This window comes from Ascaphus truei, chromosome 12 (genome assembly GCF_040206685.1).
Source record: "Ascaphus truei isolate aAscTru1 chromosome 12, aAscTru1.hap1, whole genome shotgun sequence".
In the NCBI taxonomy this organism is placed as follows: Eukaryota; Metazoa; Chordata; class Amphibia; order Anura; family Ascaphidae; genus Ascaphus; species Ascaphus truei.
In genome coordinates this window covers 16,649,642-16,667,771 of record NC_134494.1, presented here as the reverse complement: position 1 = coordinate 16,667,771, position 18,130 = coordinate 16,649,642, and the positions used below count along the sequence as shown (strand labels likewise).

The 18,130-nt window shown below is 47.9% G+C and overlaps 1 protein-coding gene across 1 annotated transcript in view; it reads right to left on the bottom strand.

Annotated features, from left to right (window-relative positions):
* Positions 1–1,963: 1,963 nt before the first annotated feature.
* The window catches only part of TALDO1 (transaldolase 1), a 31,099-nt gene continuing 14,932 nt past the window's right edge, over positions 1,964–18,130 (bottom strand). The window contains exons 3-8 of the mRNA XM_075566818.1: positions 13,166–13,273; positions 10,383–10,514; positions 9,605–9,780; positions 7,207–7,404; positions 2,679–2,824; positions 1,964–2,225 (exon numbers count right to left, since the gene is read on the bottom strand). Of these exons, the coding sequence (XP_075422933.1) occupies positions 2,193–2,225; positions 2,679–2,824; positions 7,207–7,404; positions 9,605–9,780; positions 10,383–10,514; positions 13,166–13,273 (793 nt within the window). The 3' untranslated portion in view covers positions 1,964–2,192. The remainder of the gene's footprint in view (positions 2,226–2,678; positions 2,825–7,206; positions 7,405–9,604; positions 9,781–10,382; positions 10,515–13,165; positions 13,274–18,130) is intronic.

Genomic DNA, 18,130 nt, shown 5'->3' with positions numbered 1-18,130 from the left:
AGAGGTGAGGTGGAGGAGGCTTGGCGCCGGGAAGGCTGGGGTTTGCGTTGAGGGGGGGTGGGGGGGTTTGCGGTGAGGGGAGGCTGGGGTTTGCGGTGAGGGGGGCACAGGGGTGTGTGAGACACTGTTAGCCCACTCCGGCCAATGATAGGTGTGCGGGGGCGGGCGGGCCAAGGGAGCCATCTCATTGGCCTGAGGCGGAGTGACGGGCGGGCCAAAAGGTCCAATGCGATTGCCCCTAGACACAGGACAGACAGACACGAATACAACAGTTTGAGAAATATATAGACAGATGTATTAGGCGCCAGAGATACATTCCTTTTCACCGCACTATTTTTCTCTGACCAGGTGGTCAGAGATATCTTAGGCAGCCGCCTTATATTTTTTTTCACTTTTGAATATTAGGACACTTGCACACTTTACCCATTGGGGTGAATCTTGTACACCCCAGTTTGCACACCGCTGCTCTAAGTGACAATCACATCTCCTGGGTTTAAATATCACCTCTAGGCTGACGGCACACATTTACTTTTCAACCCATCATCTGACACCTGCTGAACAGACCAAAGTTTCTGAATGTCTCTCTGCGATATCATCCTGAATGGCCCTCCGTTGACTTAAACTCAACATGGCAAAAACAGAGCTCCTCATACTTCCTCCCAAATGTGACCCTACTACCTCCTTCCACATTACTGTTGGAAGCACGATCATTCACCCAGTAGTCCAAGCACGCTGCATAGGGGTCACACTACTCACATTCAAAACGTATTCTAAAACGTGACGCTTTTTCCTCCGCAATATCACTAAGAAACACCCTTTCCTGTTGCTCGACTGCTAGAACTGACTCTGGCCCTCATTCTCTCCCGTCTCGACTGCTGTAACCTCCTGCTGTCCGACTTTCCTGCCTCTCACCTGTCTCCCCTACAAATCTATCCTAAACGCTGCTGCCAGAATCACTCTACTCTTTCCTAGATCTGTCTCAGCGTCTCCGCTGCTGAAAGCCCTCTCCTGGCTTCCTATCAAATCCCACATCTCACTCTATTCTTCTCACTTTTAAAGCTTTACACTCTGCTGCCCCTCCTTACATTTCAGCCCTAATTTTTCACTATGCACCATCCAGACTCTTGCGTTCTGCTCAAGGATGTCCTCTCTACCCCCTTTGTATCTAAAGCCCTCTCCTGCCTTAAACCTCTCTCACCGACTGCTCCATACCCCTGGAATAGCCTTCCCCTCAATATCCAACTAGCACCCTCTCTATCCACCTTAAGACACTTTCTTAAAGTATACGTGTAGCACAGTGGATAATACTTTACACAATACATAAAGCTTGGCCCCCTGCAGATGCACTTACCAGAAGGCCCTCCTACTGTCTATGTTTTTCCTACCTACCAATTAGATTGTAAGCTCTTCGGAGCAGGGACTCTTCTTCCTAAAAGTTACTTTTATGTCTGAAGCATTTATTCCCATTGTGTTATTTATGATTGTCACGTGTATTACTACTGTGAAGCGCTATGTACATTAATGGTGCTATACAAGACATACAAATCAAAAACTTAAACAGCCTCAATACTACAGACCAAAAGTATTTGTGTATATACATAAAATAATAATATTCCAACGTTGTTGATATGAATAAGAAAAATAAACTATCAACTATACAAAGTACACACGTATGTCAACAGAAAAACATAGGTTGGTGTGTGCACACACTGTTGACAGTGATCAGGCACTTTGTATAGTTGATAATTTAATTCTCTTGTTTATATCAAAACAGCGTTGGATTATTTTTTGTAGTTTGGATGTTAATTTGGTTCCCTTCAAAGTGTGTGTGTGTGTGTGTGTGTATGTGTGTATGTGTGTATGTGTGTGTGTGTGTGTGTGTGCTTCCATGTTCATCGTTACTTTATACGCACCTACAATGCATAAGCTTGTAACAAACCGTAAAATAACAGAACAGCCAGGATGTTTTGGTGGGTGCCACTTTTAATAGTGCATCAAAAAACCTGAATACAAAAGGAAATGTACAAATGAGTTGTGTAATTTGGCCCCTTTTCCCCGATTTAGGTAAAACCGTCAAAGTGAGAGGTGAGAAGCGTAATGTGCGGGTAGGGCGTGGGATGCTCGGATTAGCAGAAGAGGTGAGGAATGATCTGGACTCCATGATCAAGTACAAAAAGACGACTCAAAATTCCTTATTTCCCATTCTTGGCGCTGCAGAGCCGATCCTGTAGACAATATATTTACATTATACATACTGTATATAATAACCACACACTACATCTGTGTATTTCAGATTAGTGACACCCCTCTCCCACAAGTATACAACCCCCCCCACCTCTCTAGTATATAGACACTCCTCGCTTACCAGCCCTAGAGTATACAACGTCCCCTCCCCACCAGTCATCTAGTATACAGACACATCTCCGCCTTCATTTCTAATAAACCTTACAACTAAACAATTGTTCCAAGTTATTCATTTAGAACATGAATAAAACGCTTGTCAATTAAAACTGCTCATGTCTTTCAACTGAAAGAATTTTGCCAACAAAACCAACGATGTCAAGAAATGTTATTGCCCAACCCTAGTCCTATGTCTGCAAGAACTCAGGCCCGTGCAAACATCTCCACTGCATGGAAAACTACTGGCGCTGCTCTAATATCCCCTACCAGGGACTCACCGTTAGCATCTTCTCCAGCTTGATGGCGTCAGCGGCGAACTTCCTGATCCCGTCAGACAGTTTCTCCACCGCCATCTGGTCTTCATTGTGCAGCCAGCGAAAATCCTTCTCATCCAGGTGGATTTTCTCCAGTTTGCAGGCCTGGGCTGTAAGAAAGATTCAAAACTCTGCTCTTACTGCTCCACATTCCTTCAGCATCTAGTGAATATTAAACGCTGGGGCTGCACGCGTCTTCTGGGTTGTGTGTCATGGCGATCCATGGCCACAAGGTGGCATCATTCCACCACACTGAGTGGAAAGCCAGGGACAGTTTTTTTAAAAAGTCACCGTTCCCACAATCTGCAGATTTACCAGGCTTCTCTGCCCCATAAGGGATTAGCTGGTGTTATCTGGGCAACAGTATCACAGGCTAGATCTGTATGTAGTCAATGGACAAGTCCAGGTTAAAAGTGCATTCTTAAACGGTATCATTGATTTCTTAAAAAAAATAAAAAAAGCCCTTAAACTTGTTAAGTATCCTTTTCACATGATATAACAAGTAAATGAGGTAGTTATAATTCCATCGTAACTCAAACATTACTCCAAAAAGCAAATAAAACAAATGCAATACAAAAAAAGTATTGCATTTTTTGTTAAAACAGCAGATCAAAGATATGGTAGCCGTATTGGAACTGGAGCAGAGCAGATTCTGTGAAGGTTATGATACCTCTTAGGCACAGTGTTAGTCGGATTAAATTATAGTGTACAGCGCTTTCCAAACCTAAAGTATCTTTTTCAAGTGTACAGTGACCGTAAAGCATTTAGAGGTGCTTTTCCCAGTGTTGCAGGGTACATGCAACTACACACGTGGGTTTCTTGACAAGGCTTATTTATTTAGCCTTGAAAGATATACAGCACACAAAACAAAAATAGCTTTTTATCAGCAACAAACGAAAATTGCTTTTTCTTCCGCAAACCAAACAAAACAGTTTCTCTTTAGCAGACAGTCTATAAAATCAGGCAGTTACCCTTTTCCTGTGCAGGGGACAGACCGTTCACAATTCAACTACCTTGCTACTCAGACCTTGTTTCAGGAATCTCTTTAGCAATCTCTTTAGCAGCTTACTCCTCACTCCTCAACAGCCAGGCTCCATGTGTCTACAGCCTGGGTTTTAACACACCTTGATTAGGCAGCTGGGATCCAACTAATTGTCCTGAGGTTCCCAGCTGAAGTTAACCTAGTCAGTGCTGAACTGCAGACTAGACATAGGTTTTCCAGGCATATAACTGGTGGCTTTTATTTTCCCTGTCACACCCAGCTTTTTTAAACTCCGTGTTTTCTAGAGGCTACAGAGAGGCGAATCGGGCCAGAAACTTTAGGACAATTTATTTTTTGCACCTAGTCTTCTTACATGCTTTAATTCCCCTCCGCCCCCTAAAAAAAAACCAAAACAAACAAAACAAAAAAAAACATCCACTCTCGTGCAGGCCTGCACAACTCCAGTCCTCGAGGGCCGCAAACAGGCCAGGTTTTTAGGATATCCCTACCTCATCACAGCTGGCTCAATTAGTGGCTCAGTATGACTGACCCACTAATTGAGCCAGCTGTGCTGATTTAGGGATATCCTGAAAACCTGGCCTGTTTGAGGCCCTCGAGGACTGGAGTTGTGCAGGCCTGCTCTAGTGGAAACATAATTGCATGTTTTTGTACCTATTGTAATGTCAGACATTTGGACAGATTCCCATTACCCTATATTAGCAGAAAAATGGCTTGCGTTTTACTATAGTTTGATAGTAAATACAACAAAACACATGGTAGCACATGCTCAATATGTAATTGAAACCATGAAGGAAAAAAACAAAAAAAACCACAAATATTGAATCAACGCGTTCATTCTATATCGTCCTATACAGCCACAGGCCGTTTTCTGGTAAAAAACAAACAAAACATTAACTTCGATATTAATTTTCAGCCAAAAAATGGCTGCATTCTACTATAGGATAAAAGCCCTAAATCGAATTGCTTGAACTTCTATTAGTCAGCTCTTGACACCAGTCTTACGTCTGTCACTTGGCCGTCTGTTCATTTGTTCACTAGATTTCAGAGCCAGCGGCGCCACTACTGTAACGTGAATCATTAACCAGCACCATTGGGACGAACATCTTTATTTCCGATGAGGTACTTTACCAAGAGCCTGTTGCATTACCCCAGGTTTGCTAATTTGACAGTGTTTGTTTATCTAATGGCCAAATAAAAAATACAACAAAATTGCATTTTAAAGGTCTTCCCAAATGACATGGTCAATCCCTCCAGATTGCCATTTGTGAAATCTCTTTTCCCTCAGTTATTTTTACAGTAAGGGCTGTTACATTGTGGAAGTTACTACCGATGGCAGATACAGTATATATTTAGGATGTCAAATCAGTTAAACATAGGAAGGATGATTATCCAGGGAAAAATTTGATTGCCATTACTGGAGTCGGGAAGGAATGTATTGTTTCCTCTTAGGGAACGTCGTTGGATAATGTTTCACAGGGTTTTTGGTTTGCCTTCCTCTGGATCAATATAACTACAATGATAGAATGAGTATCAGCCAGCCACATTTAACATAGGTTGAAATCGATGGACAGATGTCTTTTGAACCTCATGAAATACATACTTAGTAGATGGTGTTCTCATTAGATAACAATTGATAAGTGTACCCTGTGACAAACAGCAAGAATCCAAAATAAAAAGGGAAGGGGAGAAGGAGGGGGAAGGGGGAAAACTGTCGCTTCAGCTTAATGAGAAAATTGTTAAATATAACAAAATACAAAAAGGTGCAAAAGGGGAGTAAGGGGTAATGGAGAAAACTAGAAAAAGCACACCCTTTTACAAGCACTCAATGTATTAAATGATTGTATATTTAAAAATAAATTTTAATGATATCAAAATAAAAAATATATATGCGTATCAAAGTGAATAAATCACTATGGTGACCAAAGCACTTACAAACTATTTAAATATTCAAATAAAAGGGGAGAACAGAAATCCCTCATTGATCCCCTTGGAGCTAATGTACCCAAGGTATAAATTCATTTGGATTCTTTCTGAAGGATTAAACGATTCCAGTCCCCGCCTCTCGGATTGGGGGAACGCTTTCTATTCCCAAAAATAGTAAGTTAGTGGTATCTCTTCGTGCACTTGATGAATATGATTGGCATGGGGGGTATCCAGATGGTTGCGAATAGCCCCCAGATGTTCTAAGATACGTTGGCGAAACTCTCTAATTGTCTTGCCAATGTACTTTTTGTGACACTGGCATATCACCTGATAAATCACACCTTTAGTTCTGCAGCTAATAAACTGTCTGACCGTAAAGGATTTGGTGTCATTCCAATTAGAGAATCTGCTGGTAATTTTAAATGCCAAGGCTGTAAAGCCTGTGCACATATCTGTGACAAAAAAAAATCTCTAATTGGAATGACACCAAATCCTTTATGGTCAGGCAGTTTATTAGCTGCAGAACTAAAGGTGTGATTTATCAGGTGATATGCCAGTGTCACAAAAAGTACATTGGCAAGACAATTAGAGAATTTCGCCAACGTATCTTAGAACATCTGGGGGCTATTCGCAACCATCTGGATACCCCCCTGGCCAATCATATTCATCAAGTGCACGAAGGAGATACCACTAACTTACTATTTTTGGGAATAGAAAGCGTTCACTCAATCCGAGAGGCGGGGACTGGAATCGTTTAATCCTTCAGAAAGAATCCAAATGGATTTATACCTTAGGTACATTAGCTCCAAGAGGGATCAATGAGGGATTTCTGTTCTCCCCTTTTATTTGAATATTAAATAGTCTCTGAGCTACTTAAACACATTTTGTGGGCTCATAGTTCTATATGTATATATTTTTTATATAAGCAATATCTTGCTATTGAGTTATTATAAGGGGCTATAAATTGATATGGACTCTGATCCGTGCCCCTAGATGTTATACACAATTTGTGTGCCTATATAGAATAGCAATCACATTTGTTAATCATAGATTTGGAGGAATATATGCTTTATAATTATACATAACGATCAGTCTGTATGTTACCTGTTCACTATATACAGGTTTCTTTTCATTTTCACTATTAGTGCTGTACCCAAGAGTTAATACTAGCTAACTATGACCTATTTAGGTTCTATTTCAGTAAAAGTATTTTTACTCAATACTTAGATATACTTTGGGTTTCAGTTTTTGGCATTTTGAACAGCGTTTGCCTTTTTGTATGTGTTTGGTCACCATAGTGATTTATTCACTTTGATACGCATATATGTTTTATTTTTATATCATTAAAATTTATTTTTAAATATACAATCATATCATTTAATACATTGAGTGCTTGTAAAAGGGTGTGCTTTTTCAATTTTCACTAAAACAGCAAGAAAAGAAAAAAGTTAAATTATTTACATTTAACAGAGTTGCTTCTATTGGTCCCTTTAGCTCTTAGGAAGAGAAGCAATCTTGCAGTACAGACCGTGTGCATGTAAGGTAAAAGGATGGTGTAAAACTCACCCTCTTTTTCAGTGAGTGCTGGGGTGAGTTTGGTGTTGTCTTTGCGGAGCTCTCCCAGAAGTTTGGGGGAAATGGTGAGGAAATCACAGCCGGTCAGCGCTTTTATCTCCCCGGTGTTTCGGAAGGAAGCTCCCATCACTATGGTTTTGTAGCCAAACTTCTTGTAGTAGTTGTAGATTGCAGTCACGCTCTTCACGCCTAAATGAGGAAAAATATGCATCTAAATTGACAGCTTTAGAGACCAATTTAAACCAGCACTGCCAGTCTCCTCCAACTGGACAATATTGTAAACCAATGCACGACATGCAACGTTGGAAAAAAGTTTTCAATCTCAGAGTATCTTATAAAAAAAAAAAAAAAAGTAATTGACCGATTTTCATGTGTCACAATCTCCTAGAAAATGAATCTTGCATTGGTGGTTTAAGCGGAGAAAGATGGCAGGGTCAAACACTGGGCATAGCCAGGAAGAGGAAAGTGAAAGTTGTCGGCATATTTCCAACTTCAACATGCAAAACACATATGGCCACCGGACTACAAGCATGGCTGCGGGGTTACCCATCGAAAGACCATGGCTTTTCTATTGGCCCTTGGGCCGAAGCCTGACCCTGTACCATTTTTCTTTCCTCCAGGGACAGTCTCCCTACCAGAGTAAGGGAACTGGGAGGTTCCTAGATGTCAGGCAAAACACACACAGAGTAAGGGAACTGGGAGGTTCCTAGATGTCAGGCAAAACACACAGAGTAAGGGAACTGGGAGGTTCCTAGATGTCAGGCAAAACACACACAGAGTAAGGGAACTGGGAGGTTCCTAGATGTCAGGCAAAACACACACAGAGTAAGGGAACTGGGAGGTTCCTAGATGTCAGGCAAAACACACACAGAGTAAGGGAACTGGGAGGTTCCTAGATGTCAGGCAAAACACACACAGAGTAAGGGAACTGGGAGGTTCCTAGATGTCAGGCAAAACACACACACAGAGTAAGGGAACTGGGAGGTTCCTAGATGTCAGGCAAAACACACAGAGTAAGGGAACTGGGAGGTTCCTAGATGTCAGGCAAAACACACAGAGTAAGGGAACTGGGAGGTTCCTAGATGTCAGGCAAAACACACACACAGAGTAAGGGAACTGGGAGGTTCCTAGATGTCAGGCAAAACACACACAGAGTAAGGGAACTGGGAGGTTCCTAGATGTCAGGCAAAACACACACAGAGTAAGGGAACTGGGAGGTTCCTAGATGTCAGGCAACACACACACACACACAACCACACAACCACACAACCACACACAACCAAACCTCCCAAAGAAACTAGCAGAGTGGAAGGTTTTGTTACCCTCCCAGATTCTGCTACTCAATTGTAGCGCAGACCAACCACAGACTAACTGGCACTAGTGGGAGGCAAATGGAAGGTATTAGAGCTGCCAGTACAGACCATGAGACAGCAATGCGTGAGAAAATGGGGGAGGGGGTCTTGAGGATTGGAGTTGAGAATCCCATATCCAAGTGATTTAGGTTTGCCTGTAAAAATGGTGAGCCGAGACTTGGCAGGGATTTTATTTCCTCTCGCTGCTCCTTTTTGTCTACCAGTGCCATTCTTGTTGACAAAGCACCTTTCCCATACCTTTGTTGGCACTCTTACGAACAGGGTGGAATCAGGGTAAAGAAAACACACGGCTGACAAACACTTCCCCATTCAGAGGCTCCAAAGAGATGCAGTTTCTCAATGATTTCCAGATAAACAAATTCATTTAATTTTAAGGAGATTTGTACATAACTTGATTGCAACATTTAACCTTTTTAGTAATTAAGCAACAAAATGGCAAAATTAAATTATTTGGTCCCAAAGCATAAAATATTGGCCAGCACCAAATCTGGGGTCTCTGGGAACCGATGGTGATCTCTTGCAGGATCTCAGGGGCCCACAGAAGACACCAGCGAAACCACTGTCTTGGCAGAACATTAATAAGCCTTTCATAAAGCACAGAGCAGGGCAATGAAGCTGGGCAAATGTTACTGTGAGGACATTGGACAGTGGCCTTGCACTGTTACTCAGGCAGCTAAAAGTCATTTTTTCACACAAACGAATCTTTCCTTAATCTTCGGGAACGGTAATAGATGCAGTACAGATATTATAAATGCTTGTAAAAGTATAATACATTTTGGTCTTTAGGTATATCCACTCGTCACTTTGTTTCCTGATCTGTCTGCCTTAGAGGTAGATATGGTATTTAGGGCAATTAACTATTTATATGGTTGCAATTCAGAAAGCGGTTGATCCATAATTCTGAAAACAAACCCTAGGAAACATTTAAGAATAATCTCACTGACAAAGCGTTGTGGCTCATAGAAAGAGTAATAGGGCCAGCTGCGGGCTAGTTAAACGTAGAATTAGGACTGTACCTGGGTCCTCTGAAGGCTCATAGCTCTTCTTGTCGGAGTTTGCCACATGCCAATCCAAGATTCGACCCACGAAGGGAGAGATCAGAGTGACGCCAGCCTCCGCACAGGCCACGGCCTGGGCAAAGGAGAACAGCAGGGTCATGTTGCAGTGGATCCCAAATTCCTTCTCGAGCACCCTGTAAGGAGATGCAGTGGGTACAGGTGAGCTGTGCGACAATTCAACCAATACATGACCACTCAAACTAGTTTACAGCCCCATTCATCCTACAACTAATGACATCCTTCGAGAGTTTTATTTTGATCTTTGTAATTATAGAGCCACCATTAATGAAACTGTTAAACATAAGCAAGCGGATATGCATACAGCCGAGTTCCATTCTGCAGTGAGCTGCAGGGGGAAGACAGGGGGCCTGGCCATGACTTCCCCTGGTAGGTTCGCCCTCATTGGCTGAGCCGCCAGGGTCGTGGCCTAGCACTCAGTCGCTAGTATTGATCACAATTTCTGTCTGCAGGAAAAACTGGCCGACCCCTAGCAGTAGGCCCAGCCCTATTGAGGGGCAGCTCGTCCCCGCAGCGCCCGCCACAGCAGTCAGCGGGGACCTGGCCTAATGAAGCAGACCAAGCAAAAAGGAGACAGCATCCTAGTAAAAAAAAACTCTCCCTCTCCCAAAAATGAAATAAAAATGCTGTTGGTGCTTTACATTAACACATCTCAGAAAAATCTTTCACAGAGTGAACTTAGTGTCAAAGGGTACTCTAGCAGAGCGTGGGGTCTTACTTGCCAGCTTGGATCCCCTCCCAGGTTGAAGACAGCTTGATCAGTATCCTCTCCTTGTCAATCCCAGCTTCCTTGTAGAGTGCTATGAGGCTCTTGGCACGCTCAATCATGCCGTCCTTGTCAAAAGACAGCCTTTGAGGACAAAGGAGACGCAGCACATGTTAAAGTCATACGCAGCATACAGAGAACAGATATGGGAAAGCATCTGTATTGTGTCTCAAGTGTTTTCAGCGGTCAGCCCTGTTCCATGGCAACTAAACCTCTTAGATCTGTATGTGACCACGTATGCAGCTCTGTACATAACATTGTGCAGGCAACATGCCCTGCCACAAAGCTTACAAAACTAGAACCGACTTGTTTGTTGCGGTGAACTCTCCAGAATGATTAAAATAAATAAATTAGGACCTTCCAATGGGCTCCACTTCTTGCAACAGTCATTAAATGTCCATGGGGAATGCCCTATACCCCTAGAAAAATGGTGGGATTGTAGGGGGAAACACCAACCAAAATTAAAAACCTATTGTAAATCCAGGTGAAGATGACCCACTCCAAACTACCCAAGACCTGAGAAACTTCAATGTTCTCTCCTTTCAAAGGATAAGAGTAGCCAAATTATTTTTGAAACCTACATTTTAATTTTCAGGAGACAGCACAAAAAAAAATAAAAAAATGCATTTTCATGGAGTGGATTGACGCTTTAAATATAGTGGGATAAAAATAAGGCCATCATTTCCATCATCCTGAAGAACTCATTTGCAGTGGACTGCTTATTTCAAAGTCAGGAAATAAATCAGAAACAGGTTGGGTACTAACCAGAACATTGAAAAGAAACAGATTTCTTCTGATTCACTTAAAAGTATTCATCTTAAAACAGTAAAGGAAACCGTGAGCACATGTCAGGGGGCCACACTTCCTTTGCCAGGTATGGGATACATATGTTGTTCCTTAAATACTTTGTCAGTCCCAACATTGGGTCATGAGCCCAAACATGTAATCAATTATCACTGACATCACAAACGGTGTGTGTCCAGATTTAACCATAGGTTGATATCTACTATATTCATTCTACTCATAAGACTAAAGCTACAGTTACCAGCAAGTACAATTTTCTATAACACACTGATCAGGTATTTAGGGCATCAACATTAAAAATTCTTATTTGGAATACTTGAAGATTTGTTTAACAATGAAGAATTGTGAATAGCTTTTGAACGCATGCAGATCTCTTCATGGTGGAGAAAATTGGACATTGTGGGGGTGGGGGGGGTGGGGGGTCTGACAAACAGCACTAAGATCTAAGCTGTCATTTTGTTTGACTATTCTTGTCAACCATTTTGTCTTGTCTGCTATAAGTTTTGTTCGTCATTCATTTTGTAAAATCTGTTCTGTGGAATAAGCTTGTGTGTTTGAGCGTGTGAAACAGAGTTTGGAATGTTGCGCTCCCAGCCGATATCCTTTCATTCAACCGGCTGCAAAAGATAGGGAATGATGAGAGCTCAAAGGAGTATAAGGGAGGATGATAAAAAAAGCCAGAAAATAATGAAGGACCTTCTGGAGTTTGAGATAACAGCTTATCACCGTGTAAATACTGTTGTTGGATGAGAGAAACAACTAAGACAGCAATTCTCATGATTAACCCCCTGAAACCATGTATCAACAATGAAACCCCAGATATGTAGAGTCTGGTATAAGGATTTTTGCTGACTTACACATTCATTTTGTTTCTTTATTATACAATTATGTATTTAGTGACGCACAAGCCACCCCATAAAGGGGCGTGTGCGCTTTAGTTTAGGGTATAAATGAATTGTATACCATATTACCTGCAGAGAGCTTTTTTATAGAAGCTTTCTCCTGTGTGCACCTGAATAAACTCCTTTGGTAACTGAATGTTTGTTGTAACATTTTTACAGCTTTCACAGTGTACTATGAAAGAGTTGAGGTTTTGAAAGATCTTGGGTGATAGTTGAAACAAATGACCAAAGATGAGTATAAGTATGCTGTATCATATGTTTTAGTGAAAATTATTTTGGATTATGCATTTCAGAAGTCAAGAGATTGAGAATTAGCGACTTGTGTATTAATGATATATCCTTCGATTTAGTAAAATGGGTATTAGTCTCATATGGTATTTAATCCACTTGTGTTGGTTTTTAACTGGTACATATACATATTAGTATTATCTATTTAACAGGAGTTTTTAATATTAATGTCCTAAATACCTGGTCAGTGTCTTGCAGAAATTGCACTTGCTGGTAACCGTAGCATTAGTGTTATGAGTAGAATGAATCTAGTAGATTACACATGGTTAAATCTGGACGCCATTTTGTGATGTCAGTGATCAATTACACTTCCATGTTCCTGACCGAATGGTGGGAACGGTCAGAGTATTTAAGGACCACATCATGTATCACATATACCTAGGGATATAGGAAGGGAGGCTTGGCCCACAAAACACTGCCATAACTATTCACTTTAGAACAGTACATGAAACATTGAAGTGCATCAGAAGAAATCCTACTGTGGTGTGTTCCTGTTGCGGCTGCTGTTTGCAATGTAGTATTGTACATCTGATTGTGTATTTTTACAGCTTAGTTTATTATTATAGGATTATGCTCATTTGAGCTTAGTTGTCATATTACAATGTCTGATTTGCACTTTAGATCAGAATGAGTTGTACTTCCCACTTCATTTATTGTATATCTTTGGTCTGATGTGTTAATGAAATCTTTTTTCATTGTGAGTGCTACACTTCGCTCAGGAAAACAGGACAAACCACACACCTGGCATCGACCTCTGTGGATACACGGCCGGGAATAATCTTGAGGATTTCCACACCAAACAATACGAACAGTTTGTCCATGACGTTCTTCATCTGCTCCTCTTCTGACCTAAAGGAAGAGACAGTCACAGGTAAAATGAGCAGAGATTTCCTGCAGGTTTTACACAATATGGACTGCAAAGTAGGCCCCGCAAATTCCTATGACTACAATATAAAGATATGTATTGTGTCAACTATATTAATTATGATAAAGCTCTGTTCAGTAAGGACAAAGACAAAACAAACCTAATTCTTTCAGAAACTTTTTTTTATGTCTTTCGTTTTGAAATTTATGGCAAATTAAGTTTTCCTCCCACGGATACATTTTAATTTTTAAAGGTAGCAATGTAATAAAACACTATTACCTTCAAGTTTCCTATGTTGGTTTCAGCACCCACCAAAAAAAATTAATTCTTTATACCAGGACATGGAGCATGGGGTCCCTGGAGCTGGATCGTGATATTTTGTGCTTTGGACCCCGGTTTCCGAGATATTTGCAGGTAAACGTAGTATGTTGTACTGCCCTCCAGTGGAAACAGAACCGCGGTTTAAATCTCCGTCACATTGGCCAATAGGAGGCAGCAACATTATCCTGCTGTGGCTCGCACACTATTGGCCCGCGTGATGCCAGTGATGGAAATACCAGCGCTACCTTCACCTCTTAAGTATCTCAGGGAACCTCTGTTAGGCTGTGATTATACCTAAAACCGCCGGCGGCACGTGGCGCAGCGTGACAAACAAAATGCAGAAATCCTATTAAGATAAAGATACCTCAAGCGACATGCACGCCGCCTGGAACTGCAGGGCGGCAGACTGGAGAGCAGACAGATTTTTTTTTGTCTTGGCAGGCGACGGCCGCGTCATGTGAGCGGTTCAGCCAAGGAGGGCGAACCGCTCACAGCCACGCCTCCGGCTGCCTCTTGCCTGCAGTTCAACATGCCGCTTTGCCGGATCGCAGTGGTGACGTCACCACATCGCGCTGCCGCCCAGCAGTTCCTGGTATAAATCGTAGCCTTAAGCAAAAGGCCTGAAAACAGAGCAGTTGGTTCAGCTCTAGAGGACATGGTTCAAATTCTTTAATACATGGGTTTTTTAAAAAAAAAAAAAAATCTACAAACGGTCAGAATTCGCGCCCAGCGAAATAGATTGTGAATCCTGTTTACTTGCTTTATTATAGCACTAGCTGAGAGACCCGGCGTTGCCCGGGATGTAAATGAGTAATAGGTAGTATTATTTATAAATCGTGGAACAATAGGTGAGTATTTGTTGTAAAGGTTGGATAATAATATTGAAAAGAAAGATGGAAGAAAATGTAATACGATGTTGTATAAAAATGGTTTATTGTAAACACACCACAGTACAATGTATATTTTGGTGCCATAAGTGATGTAAAAATGTGAGGCGTGTGTCCTGCTAGGGTGTGAGGCGGCGGGTGGCGCGTGGGTTGTGAGTGCTGTCTGCGAGTGGGGGTCCTGCTAGGGTGTGAGGCGGCGGGTGGCGCGTGGGTTGTGAGTGCTGTCTGTGAGTGGGGGTCCTGCTAGGGTGTGAGGCGGTGGGTCAGTGATGTCGGTGCGTAGGGGCGGGAGGCAGCAGGTGTGTGTGGCGGCAGGTATGCGTCGAGTGTGGCGGGTGTCTGTTGAGTGCGTGCAGCGGCTGTGAGGCGGTGGGTGAAAGGCAGAGGCGGTCGGAGTAAGGGCGGGTGAAAGGCAGAGGCGGGCAGGAAGGGGAGGGTGGAGGAGGGGGGCAAGGGGTGGAGGAGGGGGGCAAGGGGTGGAGGAGGGGGGCAAGGGGTGGAGGAGGGGGGCAAGGGGTGGAGGAGGGGGGCAAGGGGTGGAGGAGGGGGGCAAGGGGTGGAGGAGGGGGGCAAGGGGTGGAGGAGGGGGGCAAGGGGTGGAGGAGGGGGGCAAGGGGTGGAGGAGGGGGGCAAGGGTTGGAGGAGGGGGGTGGAAGGGTTAGAGGAGGGGGGTGGAAGGGTTAGAGGAGGGGGGTGGAAGGGTTAGAGGAGGGGGGTGGAAGGGTTAGAGGAGGGGGGTGGAAGGGTTAGAGGAGGGGGGTGGAAGGGTTAGAGGAGGGGGGTGGAAGGGTTAGAGGAGGGGGGTGGAAGGGTTAGAGGAGGGGGGTGGAAGGGTTAGAGGAGGGGGGTGGAAGGGTTAGAGGAGGGGGGTGGAAGGGTTAGAGGAGGGGGGTGGAAGGGTTAGAGGAGGGGGGGGAAGGGTTAGAGGAGGGGGGGGAAGGGTTAGAGGAGGGGGGGGGAAGGGTTAGAGGAGGGGGGGGGAAGGGTTAGAGGAGGGGGGGGGAAGGGTTAGAGGAGGGGGGGAAGGGTTAGAGGAGGGGGGGGAAGGGTTAGAGGAGGGGGGGAAGGGTTAGAGGAGGGGGGGGAGGCGGTGGGGGGGGGGAAGGGTTAGAGGAGGGGGGGGGAGGCGGTGGGAAGGGGGGAGGGGAGGCGGTGGGAAGGGGGAGGGGAGGCGGTGGGAAGGGGAGGGGGGGGGCGGTGGACAGGAGGGGGGGGCGGTGGACAGGAGGGGGGGGCGGTGGACAGGAGGGGGGGGCGGTGGACAGGAGGGGGGGGCGGTGGACAGGAGGGGGGGGCGGTGGACAGGAGGGGGGGGCGGTGGACAGGAGGGGGGGGCGGTGGACAGGAGGGGGGGGGCGGTGGACAGGAGGGGGGGGCGGTGGACAGGAGGGGGGGGCGGTGGACAGGAGGGGGGGGCGGTGGACAGGAGGGGGGGGCGGTGGACAGGAGGGGGGGGCGGTGGACAGGAGGGGGGGGGCGGTGGACAGGAGGGGGGGGCGGTGGACAGGAGGGGGGGGCGGTGGACAGGAGCGGTGGACAGGAGGGGAGGGGGGGGCGGTGGACAGGAGGGGGGGGCGGTGGACAGGAGCGGTGGACAGGAGGGGGGGGCGGCGGTGGACAGGAGGGGGGGGCGGCGGTGGACAGGAGGGGGGGCGATGGACAGGAGGGGGGGCGGTGGACAGGAGGGGGGGGCGGTGGACAGGAGGGGAGGGGGGGGGCGGTGGACAGGAGGGGAGGGGGGGGGCGGTGGACAGGAGGGGAGGGGGGGGGCGGTGGACAGGAGGGGAGGGGGGGGGGCGGTGGACAGGAGGGGAGGGGGGGGGCGGTGGACAGGAGGGGAGGGGGGGGGCGGTGGACAGGAGGGGAGGGGGGGGGCGGTGGACAGGAGGGGAGGGGGGGGGCGGTGGACAGGAGGGGAGGGGGGGGGCGGTGGACAGGAGGGGAGGGGGGGGGCGGTGGACAGGAGGGGAGGGGGGGGGCGGTGGACAGGAGGGGAGGGGGGGGGCGGTGGACAGGAGGGGAGGGGGGGGGGCGGTGGACAGGAGGGGAGGGGGGGGGCGGTGGACAGGAGGGGAGGGGGGGGCGGTGGACAGGAGGGGAGGGGGGGGCGGTGGACAGGAGGGGAGGGGGGGGGCGGTGGACAGGAGGGGAGGGGGGGGCGGTGGACAGGAGGGGAGGGGGGGCGGTGGACAGGAGGGGAGGGGGGGCGGTGGACAGGAGGGGAGGGGGGGCGGTGGACAGGAGGGGAGGGGGGGCGGTGGACAGGAGGGGAGGGGGGGGGCGGTGGACAGGAGGGGAGGGGGGGGGGCGGTGGACAGGAGGGGAGGGGGGGGGCGGTGGACAGGAGGGGAGGGGGGGGCGGTGGACAGGAGGGGGGGCAGTGGACAGGAGGGGGGGCAGTGGACAGGAGGGGGGGCAGTGGACAGGAGGGGGGGCAGTGGACAGGAGGGGGGGCAGTGGACAGGAGGGGGGGCAGTGGACAGGAGGGGGGGCAGTGGACAGGAGGGGGGGCAGTGGACAGGAGGGGGGGCAGTGGACAGGAGGGGGGGCAGTGGACAGGAGGGGGGGCAGTGGACAGGAGGGGGGGCAGTGGACAGGAGGGGGGGCAGTGGACAGGAGGGGGGGCAGTGGACAGGAGGGGGGGCAGTGGACAGGAGGGGGGGCAGTGGACAGGAGGGGGGGCAGTGGACAGGAGGGGGGGCAGTGGACAGGAGGGGGGGCAGTGGACAGGAGGGGGGGCAGTGGACAGGAGGGGGGGGGGGCAGTGGACAGGAGGGGGGGGGGGCAGTGGACAGGAGGGGGGGGGGCAGTGGACAGGAGGGGGGGGGGCAGTGGACAGGAGAGGGGGGCAGTGGACAGGAGAGGGGGGCAGTGGACAGGAGAGGGGGGGCAGTGGACAGGAGAGGGGGGGCAGTGGACAGGAGAGGGGGGGCAGTGGACAGGAGAGGGGGGCAGTGGACAGGAGAGGGGGGCAGTGGACAGGAGAGGGGGGCAGTGGACAGGAGAGGGGGGGCAGTGGACAGGAGAGGGGGGGCAGTGGACAGGAGAGGGGGGGCAGTGGACAGGAGAGGGGGGGCAGTGGACAGGAGAGGGGGGGCAGTGGACAGGAGAGGGGGGGCAGTGGACAGGAGAGGGGGGGCAGTGGACAGGAGAGGGGGGGCAGTGGACAGGAGAGGGGGGGCAGTGGACAGGAGAGGGGGGGCAGTGGACAGGAGAGGGGGGGCAGTGGACAGGAGAGGGGGGGCAGTGGACAGGAGAGGGGGGGCAGTGGACAGGAGAGGGGGGGCAGTGGACAGGAGAGGGGGGGCAGTGGACAGGAGAGGGGGGGCAGTGGACAGGAGAGGGGGGGCAGTGGACAGGAGAGGGGGGGCAGTGGACAGGAGAGGGGGGGCAGTGGACAGGAGAGGGGGGGCAGTGGACAGGAGAGGGGGGGCAGTGGACAGGAGAGGGGGGGCAGTGGACAGGAGAGGGGGGGCAGTGGACAGGAGAGGGGGGGCAGTGGACAGGAGAGGGGGGGCAGTGGACAGGAGAGGGGGGGCAGTGGACAGGAGAGGGGGGCAGTGGACAGGAGAGGGGGGGCAGTGGACAGGAGAGGGGGGGCAGTGGACAGGAGAGGGGGGGCAGTGGACAGGA